Source organism: Plasmodium sp. gorilla clade G2 (genome assembly GCF_900097015.1).
Source record: "Plasmodium sp. gorilla clade G2 genome assembly, chromosome: 10".
Lineage (NCBI taxonomy): Eukaryota > Apicomplexa > Aconoidasida > Haemosporida > Plasmodiidae > Plasmodium > Plasmodium adleri (nom. inval.).
Genome location: NC_041702.1, coordinates 1144943 through 1162500, shown reverse-complemented (window position 1 = coordinate 1162500; position 17558 = coordinate 1144943). Strand labels below are relative to the sequence as shown.

The 17558-nt window shown below is 17.5% G+C and overlaps 4 protein-coding genes across 4 annotated transcripts in view; all 4 read right to left on the bottom strand.

Annotated features, from left to right (window-relative positions):
* PADL01_1030000 (conserved Plasmodium protein, unknown function) overlaps positions 1-1850 on the bottom strand; it is a gene marked incomplete at both ends in the record, with an annotated part of 2694 nt that extends 844 nt beyond the window's left edge. The window contains one exon of the mRNA XM_028682376.1: positions 1-1850. This exon is cut by the window's left edge and continues 844 nt beyond it. Within this exon, the coding sequence (XP_028538660.1) occupies positions 1-1850 (1850 nt within the window).
* A 1785-nt stretch (positions 1851-3635) lies between these two features.
* On the bottom strand, positions 3636-6924 carry PADL01_1029900 (DEAD/DEAH box helicase, putative; the record flags this gene model as incomplete). Its single annotated transcript, XM_028682375.1, has 6 exons — positions 3636-3935; positions 4141-4314; positions 4473-4802; positions 4912-4983; positions 5102-5390; positions 5549-6924. 6 exons carry the CDS (start codon positions 6922-6924, stop codon positions 3636-3638), a joined length of 2541 nt encoding a protein of 846 aa, XP_028538659.1.
* Positions 6925-8270: 1346 nt separating this feature from the next.
* PADL01_1029800 (OTU-like cysteine protease, putative) lies at positions 8271-11918 on the bottom strand (the record flags this gene model as incomplete). The annotated part of the gene is made up of 8 exons (XM_028682374.1): positions 8271-10505; positions 10620-10697; positions 10810-10905; positions 11033-11096; positions 11222-11301; positions 11436-11576; positions 11647-11694; positions 11856-11918. The coding sequence occupies 8 exons, from the start codon at positions 11916-11918 to the stop codon at positions 8271-8273; spliced, it is 2805 nt and encodes a 934-aa protein (XP_028538658.1).
* Positions 11919-13804: 1886 nt separating this feature from the next.
* PADL01_1029700 (conserved Plasmodium protein, unknown function) lies at positions 13805-16102 on the bottom strand (the record flags this gene model as incomplete). The annotated part of the gene is made up of 1 exon (XM_028682373.1): positions 13805-16102. The coding sequence occupies one exon, from the start codon at positions 16100-16102 to the stop codon at positions 13805-13807; it is 2298 nt and encodes a 765-aa protein (XP_028538657.1).
* Positions 16103-17558: the final 1456 nt, after the last annotated feature.

The following is a 17558-nucleotide window of genomic DNA, read 5'->3' as shown; positions in this document are numbered from 1 at the left end:
TTTATTATTACATGTTCGGTGTCTAAGGATGGATTCATCAAGTTATTTTCTGGGTCTTTTACATCACAATTATTATTATTTTGTTCTATCAAATCATCAACATTATTTTTTATATCATTATTTTTTATATCATTATTTTTCATATCACCATTATTTTTTATATCATTATTTTTTATATCATTATTTTTTATATCATCACCTATTTGTTCTTCCACTTTTGGGCTTCCCTCTTTTGTACTTTCTTCCTCAAGATGGCTAGCTAACGTACTTCTAATTCTGACCTGTAATGAATTTTTCTTCTCCTCATAATCTGTTTGGAGTGTCTGTTTATTTTTGTCAATCTCTTTTGTCGAGTGATCCTTTTGATCAGCGTTTGTATTTATAGCAAGGGAATTAATTTTATTTATTTTAATTTCATATTCGTTAAGATAATTTTTACAAACTTTTAGATCTTTTTTATATCTGATCATAGCTTTAATAGGTGTTTCTTTTTCATCTATTAATAAACATGATAAAGAATATAAAGCATCAAAAATATTAATTGATAATAAATTATTATTTAATTTATCATATGTCATATGAAATTTAGATTGTGTTTCTTGAAATTTTTGAGCTTGTAATGTATTATTAGAAAATGTAGAGAGTGGATCTTGTTCATCCACAGATTTTAGCCAGGCTTCTTCAACTTCATCATTATCAGATTCATTATAAATATAATTACCATCTTTATCAATATATCCTTCTGTTAATTCATTTTTCATATTAAAAGGTTCAATGTCATAACCAAAATAATCTTTATTATAATGTATAGTTCTTTCTTGAGCATTTAAGGTAGCTGATTGTATATTATTAATTTCGAAAGAAGAATCTTCATTGAATGATTGATGGAATTTTTCCCTTTTAAAATTATTATTTGTGGTATTTATCATATTTGTTGTATTTATCATATTTGTTGTATTTATCATATTTGTTGTATTTTTTATATTTTTTATATTTTTTAAATTTTTTAAATTTTTTAAATTTTTTATGTTTATTAAATTTTTTTTTTTTTTTTTTTTTATATTATCGTTTTCATCATGTGATAAGAAAATATTAGATAATAAACAATTTTTTTTGCCATTTTTTAAATCATCAACATTGGTGTTATTACCACTTTTTTTTAATGATAAGATATTTTTGGTAACTTGTTCGTTATTATTATATATAGAACTGTTCATATTTTTTTTTTTTTTTTTTTTTTTTTTTTTCTTTAAATTTAAATTTAAATTACTGGTATCATTATTTATATTGTTAATTCCATTCAATATGGTATTTTTATTATTATTACAAATATTATTTTTTTTATTTTTAGGGTTTATTTCATCTGATTTATTTTCTTCATCATTAATATTATTTTCGGAATTTTCATCCTTGTCATCGTTATTATCGTTATTATCATTATCGTCATTGTCGTCTTCATCGTTATCGTCATTATCGTCTTCATCGTTATCGTCATTATCGTCTTCATCGTCATCATCATCTTCATCATCTTCATCATCTTCTTCTTCTTCATCTTCTTCAACATCATCATTATAATTATTACTTCTCATAATTTTGTCATTAAAATTATCACCATAAATATCATTATAAAAACATTCAAAATAATTAAAATTATTTAGAGTAAAATTAAAATAACTATTTTCATTTTCATCCTTCTCATAATATATTGTTTCATTATTATCAGAAAATTGAACTTTCTTTTTTTTTTTTTCTTTACTTTTATTATCTTCATCTTTTATAGCATCTTCGTTAGTATCATTATTCAATTTAAGCAAGTCATTTTCCTCCCCTAGCTTTTCTTCATTCAGCATTTTTTTTTTTTATATATATATGAAATATAATATAAATATGTATATATATATATATATATATATACAAATTATAAAAAAAAAAAAATATACATATATATATATTATATATTTTATAATATTTTGTATTTATATTTCACATTCTTCTTAATGGAAATAATAACATTATATATAAAATAATACCCTTCTTATATATATAAATAATATATATAATATATAATATATATATTATATATATGTATATATTACATATTATATATATTGTTGATCTTTCTAGAATCACAGAATAATAATTTTATTGTATATAAATATATATACATATATATATATATATATATATATATATATATTTATTTATTTATTTATTTATTTTATGTTGAGAACGTTTCTTCTTTTCCCTGTTAAGAAAAGAATTATACTTTGTGGGTTATATTCTCAAAAATATAAACACAATACATATTATATATATATATATATATAATATATGTGGAAATAAGATGATAAATAAATATTGATGAGAAATAAATAATTATTTGGGGCCTATATAAATATATACATCATATAATATAATATACTAATAAATAACAATATTTATTATTATTATTATATATACATACGTTTATATATTTATATTTCCATATATTAATTTTCTCCTTGTAAAGGTTTACTTTTATTCTGTTTTATTGTAATATACATGATATTATATATATATATATATATATATATATATATTTAATTAATAATATATTTTTATATTTAACCAGTTTAAAAAAAAATAATAAAATTATCATATCAATATATTATATATATATATATTATATCATCCAAGGGAATAAATTAATGAAGCTTGAATAATAAAAAAAAAAAATAAATAAATAAATTGCAAATATATTTATTATAACATTTTATATATTTTCACAAATAAAAAGTACACTTTTTCGTTTTACACCATATAAAATTTTTAAAATAAAAAAAAAAAAAAAAAAAAAAAAAAGTATTACACAATATATATTTTGTTCGTATTTTCGACAACAGCAATATAAAATAAAAAAATATCATTATAAATATAAAAATAAAATTAAATGATTAAAAAAAAAAAGAGAGAGAAAAAAAAAAAAATAAATAATTAAAGGTAAGAAATTTATATTATTATTATAAGATTTCAATGGCCATATTAGTAACTATTGTGTGAATTAATATATATATGAATATTACACATATATAATATTACACATATATATAATATTACATATATATATAATATAACACATATATATAATATTACACATATATATATATATATATATATATATATATATTTATTTATTTATTTATAATATTATAAGTCCCTTTTTATAAATAGGGACAAAAAAAAAAAAAAAAAAAATTAAATATTTAAACCGTTACAGAACGCTAAAAAGTTGTATACATATGAATATTCTTTTTACATATGTATTTTTTTATATATGTTTAAAATATCTTTTATCAATATTTAAAAAAAAGAAAAGAAAATATTTATATAAGTTTTAAAGAAAGGTCTTATGGTCAAATATATACAAATTAAAATATATATAATATATATATATAATAAAATTAATAAAAAAAAAAAAAATAGTATACCTACTTATTCAAATAATTAAAATAAAACAAAAAAAAAATAAAAATAAATAAATATATATATATATATATATATTTAATATTTATGTAATGTAAAACATTATACAAAATAAAAAAAAAAAAACAAAAAACAAATACATATATATATATATATATATATATATATATATTTCATTTCTTGAAGTGGATCAACCAGTTAGGAACCGGTTGATCATTTTTCCTCAAATGATCAATAAGTTTATCAATAATTTTTTTATTTGAACTATTAAAATAATTTATAGCCATCCCACTCTTACCAATTCTTCCAGTCCTTCCAATTCTATGCATATACTGTTCAAATTCTGAAGGAAGATCATAATTTATTACTAATTCTAAATCTGGAAAATCTAATCCTCTTGCTGCTATTGATGTAGCTATGAGTATTTGAACAGATTTATTTTTAAAACTTTCAAATACTGATTGTCTCCTAATCTGAAAAAAAATATTAATATTATATCAAGAGAGAAAATAATAAATAAACATATATATATATGTATACATATATTTATATGCACATTTTATAAAATTCCATATATATATATATATATATATATATATTTTTAATTTATAATATTATTCTACAACCTTCCTTCATTATTTATTATTTATTTGTTTATTTATTTTTATTTTTTTTAACCTGACTCATTTTACCATGCAAATAATCCACATTATAACCTTTTGTTTTTAAAAAATTAAAAACATTATTTATTGATTGTCTTAATTCTACAAATATTATGGCTTGTCCTTTTAATATTTTAATATCCTTTAAAAGTTCAATAAATTTGGACTTTGCAGGTACGTATTTCACAATCTAAAAAATATAAAATATATATGTAAATAAATTATATAAAATAAAAGTATTATGATATGATCATTATAAATAATATGATATAAATATATATTCCCCCTCTCTTTCTTCTTTTCTCATTCAAACAATATTTTATATATATATATTTATTTATTTATTACCTCTCTTATCCTATTCTTCATCTCCCTCTTTTGTTTTATATTCAAATATATATAAGGAGTGCTCATATAATTTTCTATGTGCTCCTTTAACTTATCAGAGAATGTTGCAGTAAAAAATATTGTTTGTCTTGTATCCTTTGGACTTAAATCCTTTTGAAAAATTATTTCATCCATTTGTTTTTTTAATCCTAGAGATATCATTTCATCAGCTTCATCAAAAATTAAATATTTTATAAATGAAAGACTTACTTTACAACTATTTAATAAATCTAATAACCTCCCTGCTGTGCAAATGATAATATCTCCCTGTTTTTCATTTATCTGGGCAATCTAAAATGAAATAAATAAATAAATATATATATATATATATCAATATGTAGATATATTCATACATATATATAAATATATATACACATATATATACCGTTCTGTAACTTACTTGTTCCTTCATTGTCTCCCCTCCATAAAAGGACATGCAAACTATACTCATATTTTTTGTTAAGCTATTAACCTAAAATAATTCATATACATATATATATATATATATATATATATATATGTGTGTGTGTACATAAATTTTTACAGTTCCACATTTATATTTATATTTATATTTTATTTATATGTATTACCTCATTTTGTATCTGTATTACTAATTCTCGTGTTGGACATAATATTAAACATAAAGGAGATATACATGCATATGCTCCATGAAAGTAAGGACGGAATATCTCTTTTTCTTTTTTAAGATTAGATATAATAGGACATAAAAAAGAAAATGTTTTTCCACTTCCTGTTTGTGAACATGCTATAAGATTTATTTTTTTTAAAATTATTGGGATGGAATATTTTTGAATAGTAGTCATATTATAGTAACCTTTCAAGCATATATTTTTATATAATTCTTCATCACATTGATTACTAAAATGGTATGAAATGTAAAGAAATATATAAAAATTAAATGAATATATATAACAAAAAAAAAAAAAAATATACATATATGTATATTTATATATATATATATATTTTTATATATATATTTATATAATTTATGTTGTATGGTATGTTAAAGAATATACCTTAATTGCTCCATATTTATTAATGCCTTAGGAATATTTATTTTTTCATCACCATATAATTTACATTGCACACGATAATTATCATCATTGAATATACTACATTCTGATTCTTCAGAATATCTTTTATGTTTTTTATCATCATCAACAAATTTATTATCCTTTTTGTTCTTATTATATGTAATATGTCTGTCACCATAAAAATTATTATTATTATTATAATAATTGTCACTATTATTATTATTATTATTTTCAGTTCTTTTGTCTTTTTTCTCATTATATTTATGATCTTTCATTTTACTACTGTTATATAAATTATTTTTATCTTTTGTATATAAAGATTTATTATATAAACCTCTTTGATATTTATTTTCATTTGTATGTTTGTCACATCTATTCGTTTTATTATTATTTGAATAGTTACTTCTTTTTTTATTGTATGAATAATAATTATTTTCATCATATGATTGTTGTTGTAGTGGTAGGTTCTTATATTCATATATATTTTCACAGGATGTCACTACACAAGTATTATTATTATTATTATTATTATTATTATCATTTTCATTTTCATTTTTCATATTATCATTCATACATGATGGATATAGACCATAGGAGTGCTCATTGTATATGTCATTGATATAATTATTCATATTTTCTTCAATATTATTGGTAGGATATGGAATATACTGTTCACATAAATCATTTTGTTTTTCCTCTATGGTTGTATTATAAACATATCCTTGCAGATTTAAATAAGGATTCATATTTATATTTTCATTCTCATGATAATTATATGAATTATCATTAAAATGATAATAATTATTATTAATATTATTTGTGATATTTATATTATTTGTAATATTTACATCATTTATATTATTTATAATATTTATATTGTTTACACAGTTGTCCTGTTCTCCTTTAGGTTCTATCTTTTCTTGATTATCTAAATCATTTAAATATTTATTTATAACATCATTTAAACAGCTATTTTTTTCATTATCTTTTTTATTGCTATATATAATAATATTATTATTTATATTTTCTTCTTTGTCTTCTTTTGCTTCCTTATTATTTATATTGTAAATATAAATTTCACTTTTACACATATTATTATTATTATTATTATTATTATTATTATTATTAATATCATTATTTTTATTATTTTCTATCATATCATATGTGTTGGAAATATAATTTTCTTCCTGTAATATAACTGTTATAGGAGGGGCTACATTTTTAGAACATGTAAAATTTAAATCTTTCATATTATTATCTTCTACTAAATATTCCTTACTTTTCAAATTATTCTTTCTAACAACATTCGATGAATTTATATTTCTATCTCCTATTTCATTTTGTATTGGTTCCTTCATTTTTTTTTTTTTTTTTTTTTTATTTGTTATTCTCCTTAATATGGTACATATTATTTTAATTCAAAAAAAAAAAAAAAAAAAAAAAAAAAAAAAAAGATTCGTCTCTTTTTTCTTAAAAGAAATATTTCTTTCAATTAAAAAAAAATAGCATATACTGACAAATGAAATGTAAAAAAAAAAAAATATATAATATATATATATATATATATGCAACTTAAAAAAATTTAATATTTTATATATTTCTAAACATTAATTGAAGTCAATCCTTATGTAGTAACATATTGGCTTATATTTTTTTAAAATTCATTTTTTATTTTACTCATATATATAAATATATATATATAGAAAAAAAAAATACATACATACATATATATTATTATTATATATATATATTTTTCTTTTCCTTTATATCATACTAATGTATGTACCATTAATATATTTGAAGTTCCTATAATTTTTTAAAATATATATTCTTCAAAAAAAAAAGAAAAAAAATAATAATAAAATAATACTATTCATTTGTTTAATTTGTAATATTTTTCGTTATTTTATTTTTTTTTTTTTTATTGATATGAGTTTATTATTTAATGAAAAAAAAAAAAAAAAAAAATGAAGAATATGAATAAAAATGAAAAATGATATGATTCAAAAATATATATATATATAATAATATTATATACATTAAAGTAGTCTTTTAAAACATCTCAAAATATTAAAGTTATAATATATAAATAAAATATAGTTATATATACATACACGAACGATTCACACATATATATAAATATATTTTATATATATATATATATATTTTTATTTATATTTTATACACTTAATATATTATTACAAAAAAAAAAAAAAAAAAATTAATAATGTTCATGTGTATAAATATTACGTAAAAAAAATATTTGAGCTTAATAAATACAAAATGTAAAATATATATATATATATATATATTTATTTATTTTATAATTTTCTTAATCATTTACATATGTCTACATGTATATGTAGTCATATAATGCAAAAATATATAATATATATAAAATAATTAAAATAATAATAAAATAAGGGTGATATAACATTAAGAACATATTTTTACGTCATAATATATTACTTTAAAATATATTTATTGATAACTTAATTATTTTTATAAAAACTGTACATAATAAAAAATATAATAATGAATAAATAAACACATATATATATATATATATATATATATATTTACATATATATTTTTTTTTTTTTCACACATGTCTAAATTCTATATATGTCACTCCCCACCCTCCACCTCTTTTTTTTTATTTTTTTTTATTTTTTTTTATTTTTTTATTTTTTTTTTTTTTTATTCATATAGATATAATTTTAACTCCTTGCTCATCCCTACTTCTAATAGATGAATATTTTCTTCCCTTTATAAATTTATAATATTTATGTTTTTCTTTTATTAGAAATTCTTCATATAAATTTTGTGAGCATTTCCATTTATTTAATATTTTGTCTTTATTTAAATAAAAATAGAACATAACATAATTATATAGATACATATCATTGCTATCTATATTTTTTTTAAATATATTAATTTTTTTATGGTTTGAAAAAAATGGTATAATATATTTTATATTATCATCATTCAAAATAAAATCAGCATTTAAATATTGAAATAAACCTTTTGAATAAAAATCTTTAGAAAACATATTTATGAGTTTTTTATTTTGATATTTTCTTTTCATAGATAAATCTTTTGAATTTAAATGTAAAAATGATTGATGATCTTTTGTTATATTAGTGCTTGTTGTATATCTACTTTCATTATCATTATTACGATCATCAATATGGATAATATTATTAATATTATTAATATGATTAATATTATTATTATTATTATCTATATTGATATTTATATTTATATTGGAAGTATTAATATTGTTATATCCCATTTCATTGTTCCTATTATTATTATTATTATTATTATTATCAATAATATTTGTATTGTATGTCGAATATATATTATCATCAATGTTATATTCACTCTTCCCCTCTGGACTACTTTTTGATTTTATCAATTTATTGTTATATCTATTACTTATATAACAACATAACAAATCACTATCCATACTTATAACATATTCATCTATGATAATATTAAAAATCCGATCACTCTGAGAATAATAATTATTAGATCTCTCTTTATTAATAAATAAATTGTTTACACATTTTATGTCCTTTTTGCATGCGGACTGGCTATCCAAAATGGTATTATTAACACTCACATTACTATCATTAATTTGATTACCATTCATATTGTCATTATTTTTGAATGTTGTTATTTTATTGTTCAGATCGTTCGAAGAATCTCCTTTCATATATAAAGAATAAAATGGGTTCCCACTTTTATTATAACTATTATTGATATTTGTGTGATTGATAGAATATACTTCATCATATAAATAATTTTTTTTTTTTTTTTTTTTTATGCTATTAGAACTTATAAAATTATCATCAAGATTTGAACTATTATATAATATATCGTGAGAAGAATTTTGAGTGTTATATAAAATCTTTTCACTGTATAAATGCATAAAATCTTCATCATCCTTTTTTTTATATTTAATAAAATTATTTTTCACTTCATAATGTGATAAATAACCTATATTACAAAAAAACCTTTCTTCTATGACATTATTATTGTTGTTGAATGGATGATTTGTATGGTAATTAAAATGACATAAATTGTAATTCTCATTACAATAATAAGAATTATTATTATTAAAAATATTAGTATCATATATATTATTATAATATTTATTATTTTCACTTTTTTTTATATGATCTATATGCATAACACTTGATAAACACAAATATTTATAAAAGGACTTATCAAAATAAAATCTTACTATTGGTGTTTTTTCTCTATCTATATAATCGTTTAAAAGATACATACAAAAAATATCATCTAGACACAACATATTATTACTACTAGAATTATCATTATTATCATTATTATTATTATTATTATTATTATCACTTTTTAATATATCCTCATTTTTATTTTTATTATTATATTTTGTATAGTAATACATTCCACCTGATGAATTATATCGAACAAAATTTATTTTCCTTTTTACATTTTTTTTCGTTTTTTTTTTTTCTAGACTTTTCTTTTCATTCATGTTATCAATAGTACTATCACTTTCTACTTTCTCATTTCTATTATTCTTAGAAATAAAATATAAAAACTTATCATTTATATTTGGCATACTTCTGCTTCTACCATATTTTCTATTCATTTTCATATTATTATGAAGCTTGTGTAATATATTGTAAGATGTTAAATTATTATCATCTTCATAATCACTAAAAGAAAAAGTATTATATCCATTTTTTTTTCTTTGAATAAAATCATAAGAATTATCTTCATCCTTTAATAACTTATTATAATAATATTCTCTATGATTCTCATCACATTTTTTATGTATATATTTTATGTTATTAGATTGTCCACTTTCATTTTCATCAGTCAATTCATTTTCTGTGGTTTCATAAAAGGTCTTTGTGGAATCATTATCTTCTTTATTATTTAGCTACAAAGAAAAATTAACCGATAAAAAAAAAAAAAAAAAATATAACAAAATAAATAAATAAATACATATATATATATAAAGAAATATATTTTTTATGTTTCACATTATTATTACTATTTCTCTTAGGTCTAGTATCGACTTTAATTCGTTGTCTAGGGCCCTATTTTTAAATCTCACACTATTATAATGTTCCTAGAAAAAAAAGTGAACAAAGATAATTAATATGAAAATATATTATATGTATAAATGTGTATACATATATATGATGTAGTTACATATAATTTTTTTTTCTTTTATATCTTACACTTGAAGCATAATGTAATTGTATACATTTATTATCATCGCTGTGATTCTTAATTTCAAGTATACAACCATTTTCTTGATATATTAAAATATTGACCTAGGTTAATATAAAAATAAACCATACATAAATATATATATATATATATATATATATATGTATATATGTATGCTTTTTATATTTTTATATTTTTTTTCTTTTTTCTTTTTTCTTTTTTCTTTTTTACTTTGTAAATTTCTCCCACTGCTTGAAGTTCTAATTGTCCTCCCCAAGTACCATCTAAACTTATTCTTCAAAAAAAAAAAAAAAAAAAAAAAAAAAAAAAAAAAATATATATAAATAAAAATATACATACATGCACATATATATATTAAATCATTTCCAAATATATATATATATATATTTTTAATTTTACCTTTCTATATACGATTTATAACTTTCATCATACTCAATAAAATTCTTATACAGTTCTTCATTTTTCAATAAATGTTCTACCTAAACAAATATATAAACAAAATAATAAATATATGCATTCTATTATCATTATTGATATATAAATATATTCTTAAGAACATATATATGTATATATATATATGTAAGCCTCTTCTTTCTTTCCACTTCCTTCTTACCACTTTTTTTCTTATCTCTTTGTAATTCTCTTCATGGTTATATAATTGGTCAGACACAGCCCTAAATAAACAGTTTCCATCTGTCCTTATACTTTTTATATAAAAATTTTTTTTAAAGTTTGTGTCATGATAATCATTTATCTATAATAAAAATATATATAAATATATATATATATATATATATTTTTTTTTTTTTTTTTATTATTTTAACCAATGAATATGTAATTCCCCCTCTTTCGGATTCTATATTGTTGTAATTCTATAATAGGACAAACCAAAAAAAAAAAAAAAAAATAAATAAAATAATAAATAAATAAATTATATAATTTTATATTATATTAAATATAAATAAAAATATTCACATATTCTTATCAATGTATACATCTTATTATTTGTACTTTTTCTTTTTTATAACTTTACATTTTTCTTTTTTTCTGTTTTCTTCTTCCTCTTTTGTTGATTCGCTCGTTTTTTTTTACTCATATTTATACAACAATCTTTTTAATATATAAATAAAAAAAAATAAAAAAAAAAAAAAAAATGATATATAATACAATATATACATATGTGTGGTAACATAAACAATTATAAAGAAAAATACAAAAAAATTAACACTAAAAAATAGTTGACATGTCTTATATTTTTATATTTCAGTGATTTATTTCTTTGTACTTATAAAATATATATGCGTCTAAAATTATTTCTCTCATAAGATATTTCTACATAAACATATGTAATAAAACAAATAACAAAATGAACCTAGAAAATAAATTAAAAAAAAAATAAATAAAAATAAAATAAAAATAAATAAAAAGAACAATAAAAAGTTGTATATAAATCATAATGTAAACATTAATTATATATATATAATATATATATATAATATATTTTTTTCTCATTACTCTTTTTTATGAAACATAAGAAAAAATAATGATAATGTTTATACGTAAAAATAGGTATATTATAAAATATCTTATATGTACATATAATATATATATATATATTTTATTGAAATTATTAATTATATATATATATGTAGAATCACGCTGCACAAATATTGTATACAAATATATAATTATATTTTTATTTTGTTCATATATTTTATTTTTCTTATTTTAATAATATGTTGTTGTTATTATTGTTATTGTTATAGTTATTTTTATTATTATTATTATTATTATTATTATTGCTGATTTTTTTTTTTTTTTTTTTTTTTTATTACATTGAACAAATGATAACTATAAAAATTTGTTACAATAATATGGTTACACATATAAACGATGCGCATATATATGTATAGATTATACTTTATATCATATTATATTATTTATATTATATCATGTTATCTTCTTTTTTTTTTTTTTTTATTCTTTCAACAAAAGCCTTAGACACTTGAAAAAATTAATAAAAAGACATAACGAATATTTAAAATATTATAACACTAATATATATAAACGTTCACTATTTATTTTATTATCTTTAAAAATAAAGAAAAAAAAAAAAAAAAAAAAAAAAAATATACAAAATAAAATATATATATATATATATATATATATTTATTCATATGTATAATATTATAATAATGTATTTTCACTAATGTTAAAAAAAAAAAAAAAAAAAAAAAAAAAAAATAGATAGATAAATAAATAAATAAATAAATATATATTATGTATATATATATAATATAATACAAATTATAACACGAAAAAAAAAAAAAATTGAAAAGTAGAAAAAATTAAAAATATAAATATATATATATATTTAATAAATTCTATAAAAATTCACATTTAAAATTATCGATATTTATATAAACATGGAATTTTTTTTTTTTTTACTTTCAATCTTCATATGAACAAAATTTATTTATATAAAAAAAAATATATATATAATATATAATACAAATATTACAATAAAAAAAAAAAAAAAAAAAAAAAAAAAAAAAATATTTTTTAGACAGTTATAAAATTTTGTCCAAAGGTAACATAATATAATAAAATAACAATATGAATATATATATATATATATATATATTTTACACATAAAAAAAAAAAAAAAATAATAAATAAATAAATATATATATATATATATATATATATTTATTTATATATAATATTATAAAAAATATTTACATCTAATTTTCTCCAAACATTGAAATCGTGCAGCATAATTTTAGGGGGGAAATTAAGAAAAAAAAATAAAAATAAATAAATAAAAAATAATAAAACTATATACATATATATGTTTATATATACATAACATATATAATATATATTATATATATATATTTTTTTTTTTTTTCTAATTAAAAAAAAAAAAAAAAAAATCTACAAATCACTTTGATTTATAAATAAAACTGTTCAATAATGTTTTTATTTAAAGAAATCAAATTTCCAGAAATTTTTTGGAGAGTCATTAATTTTATTATGATATCTATGTCGTGAAAAGGTTTGTATAATTTTTTTTTTCTTTTTTTCTTTTTCTAAATCACTGTCTTTATTTATATTATCATAGTTTAACATATTACCATTTTTTTTTATGTTCAATGATGTTTTCTCAGTATCTGTTTGAGCATTCAAAATTGTTGAGGATAAGGAATGTGAATAATATATACTATTCTTAGAATTATTCATATTAACTTTTTTGTTTAATAAATAATTATCCTCATTATTTAAATTATCGGCATTATTTATATTATCCTCCTTATTTGTGCTATCTTCTTTATTTATATTATCCTCCTTATTTATATTATCCTCCTTATTTATATTATCCTCCTTATTTGTGCTATCTTCTTTATTTATATTATGCTCCTTATTTATATTATCCTCCTTATTTATATTATCCTCCACATTTTTGTTATCCTCCATATTTTTGTTATCCTCCATATTTTTGTTATCCTCCTTATTTATATTATCCTCATTATTCATATTATCCACATTATTGATATCATTCGTTGCACTATCTTTACAACTTATATCTTTATCAGTGGTCATTTTCTTTTTGATATTTTGCTCATTTTTAAAGAAAAAATTCTTGTGTCCACATTTCGCTTCATTATCATCTGAATATATTTCATTATAAAATGACTTACAATCTTTACATTCAAATCCTGGCATATTTTTTCTTTTCTTTCCTCTTATAACTTCAAAAAACAAGTTATTATTTGGCCTTTCAACAATTTCCTTTTCATTTGAAATTTTTTTTTTCAATTGACATGATTTGAAGTCTTCTATATTTTTATAATGCCTTTGTGATATATTATTTCTTAAATCCACCTGCTCGTACATATTATTTTTTTCCTTTACATAGTTGTCATCACTATCATGTAGATCAAAAGAAAATGGCTTCTCTAATTTCATTTTTTTTTTTTTAGATTCCAAATCATTATTTTTTTCATTAGATGCATCACTAAATTTATGGGGACTGTCTATATTTATATTATCATTTATTATTTGTTTTTTTTCTTCATCTATTATATTTTTGCTTGATAGTAATTTATGTGCACCTCTCGATGAAAGGAGAATATTCTCATAAATATTATTACAATTTTTATTTTTTTTATGTAATATATCATATATATTATCACTCTTATCATTATTCTCATCAGACGCTTGAACATTAAATCTTTCTGTAAATATATGACTTCTAGAAGGATATTTAAAACTGTTATTATAAGAAGATATATAATTCTTCTGATGATTATTAATAATATTTTGTCTCATATTATCTTTAAAATTATTATTATTATCATTATTATTACTACTACAATTATTATTGTATTCTTTTGATTTGATGATATTATATTTTTCATTAACTTTTTCATTAACTTTTTCATTATCTTTTTCATTATCTGTTTCATTGTCTATAGCATTTTCTTTAAAATTTTCATTTTCATTATGTTTAATATATTTTATATTATTACTTCTTTCTCTTCTCTTTTTATATCTTAATTCATTGCTTATGTTATATAAATTTTCTATCCTTTCATTTACATATTTAAATTTAGATTCAGAAGGATTTAAATACATATCATTTTTAATTTTATGATCAAATGTATACTTAATTAATTTTGTTCGCTCATTCATAGATTGTTCTTTTTTATTATGTAGATTTTTATCATTTAAAATATTATGTTTCTCTTTATTTTCATCATAATTTATAATTGCATTTTTATATTTATTATTATAATAATTCATTTTATTATTTTCTTCTTCTTTTTTTAATTCTTTTTGTTTTTCTAATTTTTTCAATAAACTGATTTTATTTCTATCTATAATACTTTTCAAATACACACCAAAGGTACTATCATTTGATGATGAATTATAATCCTTTTTTATTTTTTTTTTTTGTTCTATCATAATCTCTTCCCTCTGGTTGTGATTTTGATTTTGATTGTGATTTTGAGTATGAGCTTCATTTTCATTTTCACTATCATCTTCTCTTTGATCGTCTTCATATTTCTTCAAAAAAAATTTCTTCCTCCTTTCATTCATAATATCTAAATTGTCATTATATTTTTCTTCTTCTAATACTCTTATTACTTTTTGTAGAAACTTTTTTTTGAATTCTGAAATTAATTCATCAAATGCAATTTCTAAAACGGATTCTAAACCTATACGCTTCTCTTTTCCGCTTAATGAAAAATTAACATTTCCACTACAGCTAGCCATCTTTTACATATTATATATAATATTAATAATATGGATATATATATATATATATATATGTATATATTTATATGTATATATTTATATATATGTATTTATATTTATATGTGTATATAATATATATACAACTCCTCAGTGGAGTGTTTCACGGTCAATTTTAATTGAGGTTAGGAATAGAAAAAAAAAAAAAAAAAAAAAAAAAAGTAAAATAATAAGGAAGCTTATATATATATATATCAAATTAACACATTACAACGATAATAATATTTAAGTGGGTATAACAATATATATAAGGAAAAAAAAAAGAAAAAATATACATATAAATATTTATATATATATATATATATATTTTTTTTTTTTTTGAGAGAGATAGAAAAATGTGTTTAGCCTACACATATACACTTATATATGTTTTAATATATCATTTTGAAAATTATGCGAAATAACAAAAAAACACATTATTTTTTATTTTCTATATTTATAAAAATATACAAAATTATATTATAGATATTTAAATATTAAATAATTATTATATTTAAAAATTATAAATAAATAAAAAAATATAAATATATATATATATATAAATATATATATATATATATATATATATATATATATATATATATATATATATATTATGTATATTTAGGGGGGTATGATATATAACAGTTAGCAATAATTTTACCTTAGCAATATGATTTTCCCCCTAATTTTTTTTTTCACAAGAAATAATACTGGTAATATACATATATAATATATATACATATATATAATATGCGTAGAATATTTCCTCCTTTCCTTAAATATTTCCTAAGGGATATAAATAATTATGATCACCATTTATTTCATTTTTTTTTTTTTTTACAATTTTTTTTAGGGATAGATATATTTATTATATTTATTTAATTATTTAATAAGGGTAAATGAGGACATGGAATTTCCCATTTTTTCTTTCTTCCTTTTTCATTATTATTAATATTAATATTAAATAAAAGGCTCAAGGAATTTAATAAATTTTAACACAAGAAAAAAAAAAAAAAAAAAAAAAAAAAAAAAAAAAAATATATATATAAGAAAATTGAAAAGGTAAACAAAATAAAATATATATATATATATATATATATATATATATATATTATATATATTAAAAAAAAAAAAAAAAAACGGAAATTTAAATAGATAATAAAAAAATTAAAACACGTTGAAAAAAAAAAAAAAAAAAGTCTAAAAAATAAGAAGTAAAACATAAAGTATGTTATATATAAAACGAAACAATAAAAAATTAATAAAATAATTAGTTAAATAATTACAAATTTGACAAATTTTACGAGGATTACAAAATTTTGAACATTTATCAAATGTTCATTTGTATTATTATAATATATATTAAATTATTATGAAATAATTAATATGGTTTTAGGGGCAAATGAATGGGAAAATAAAATAAATACATACATAC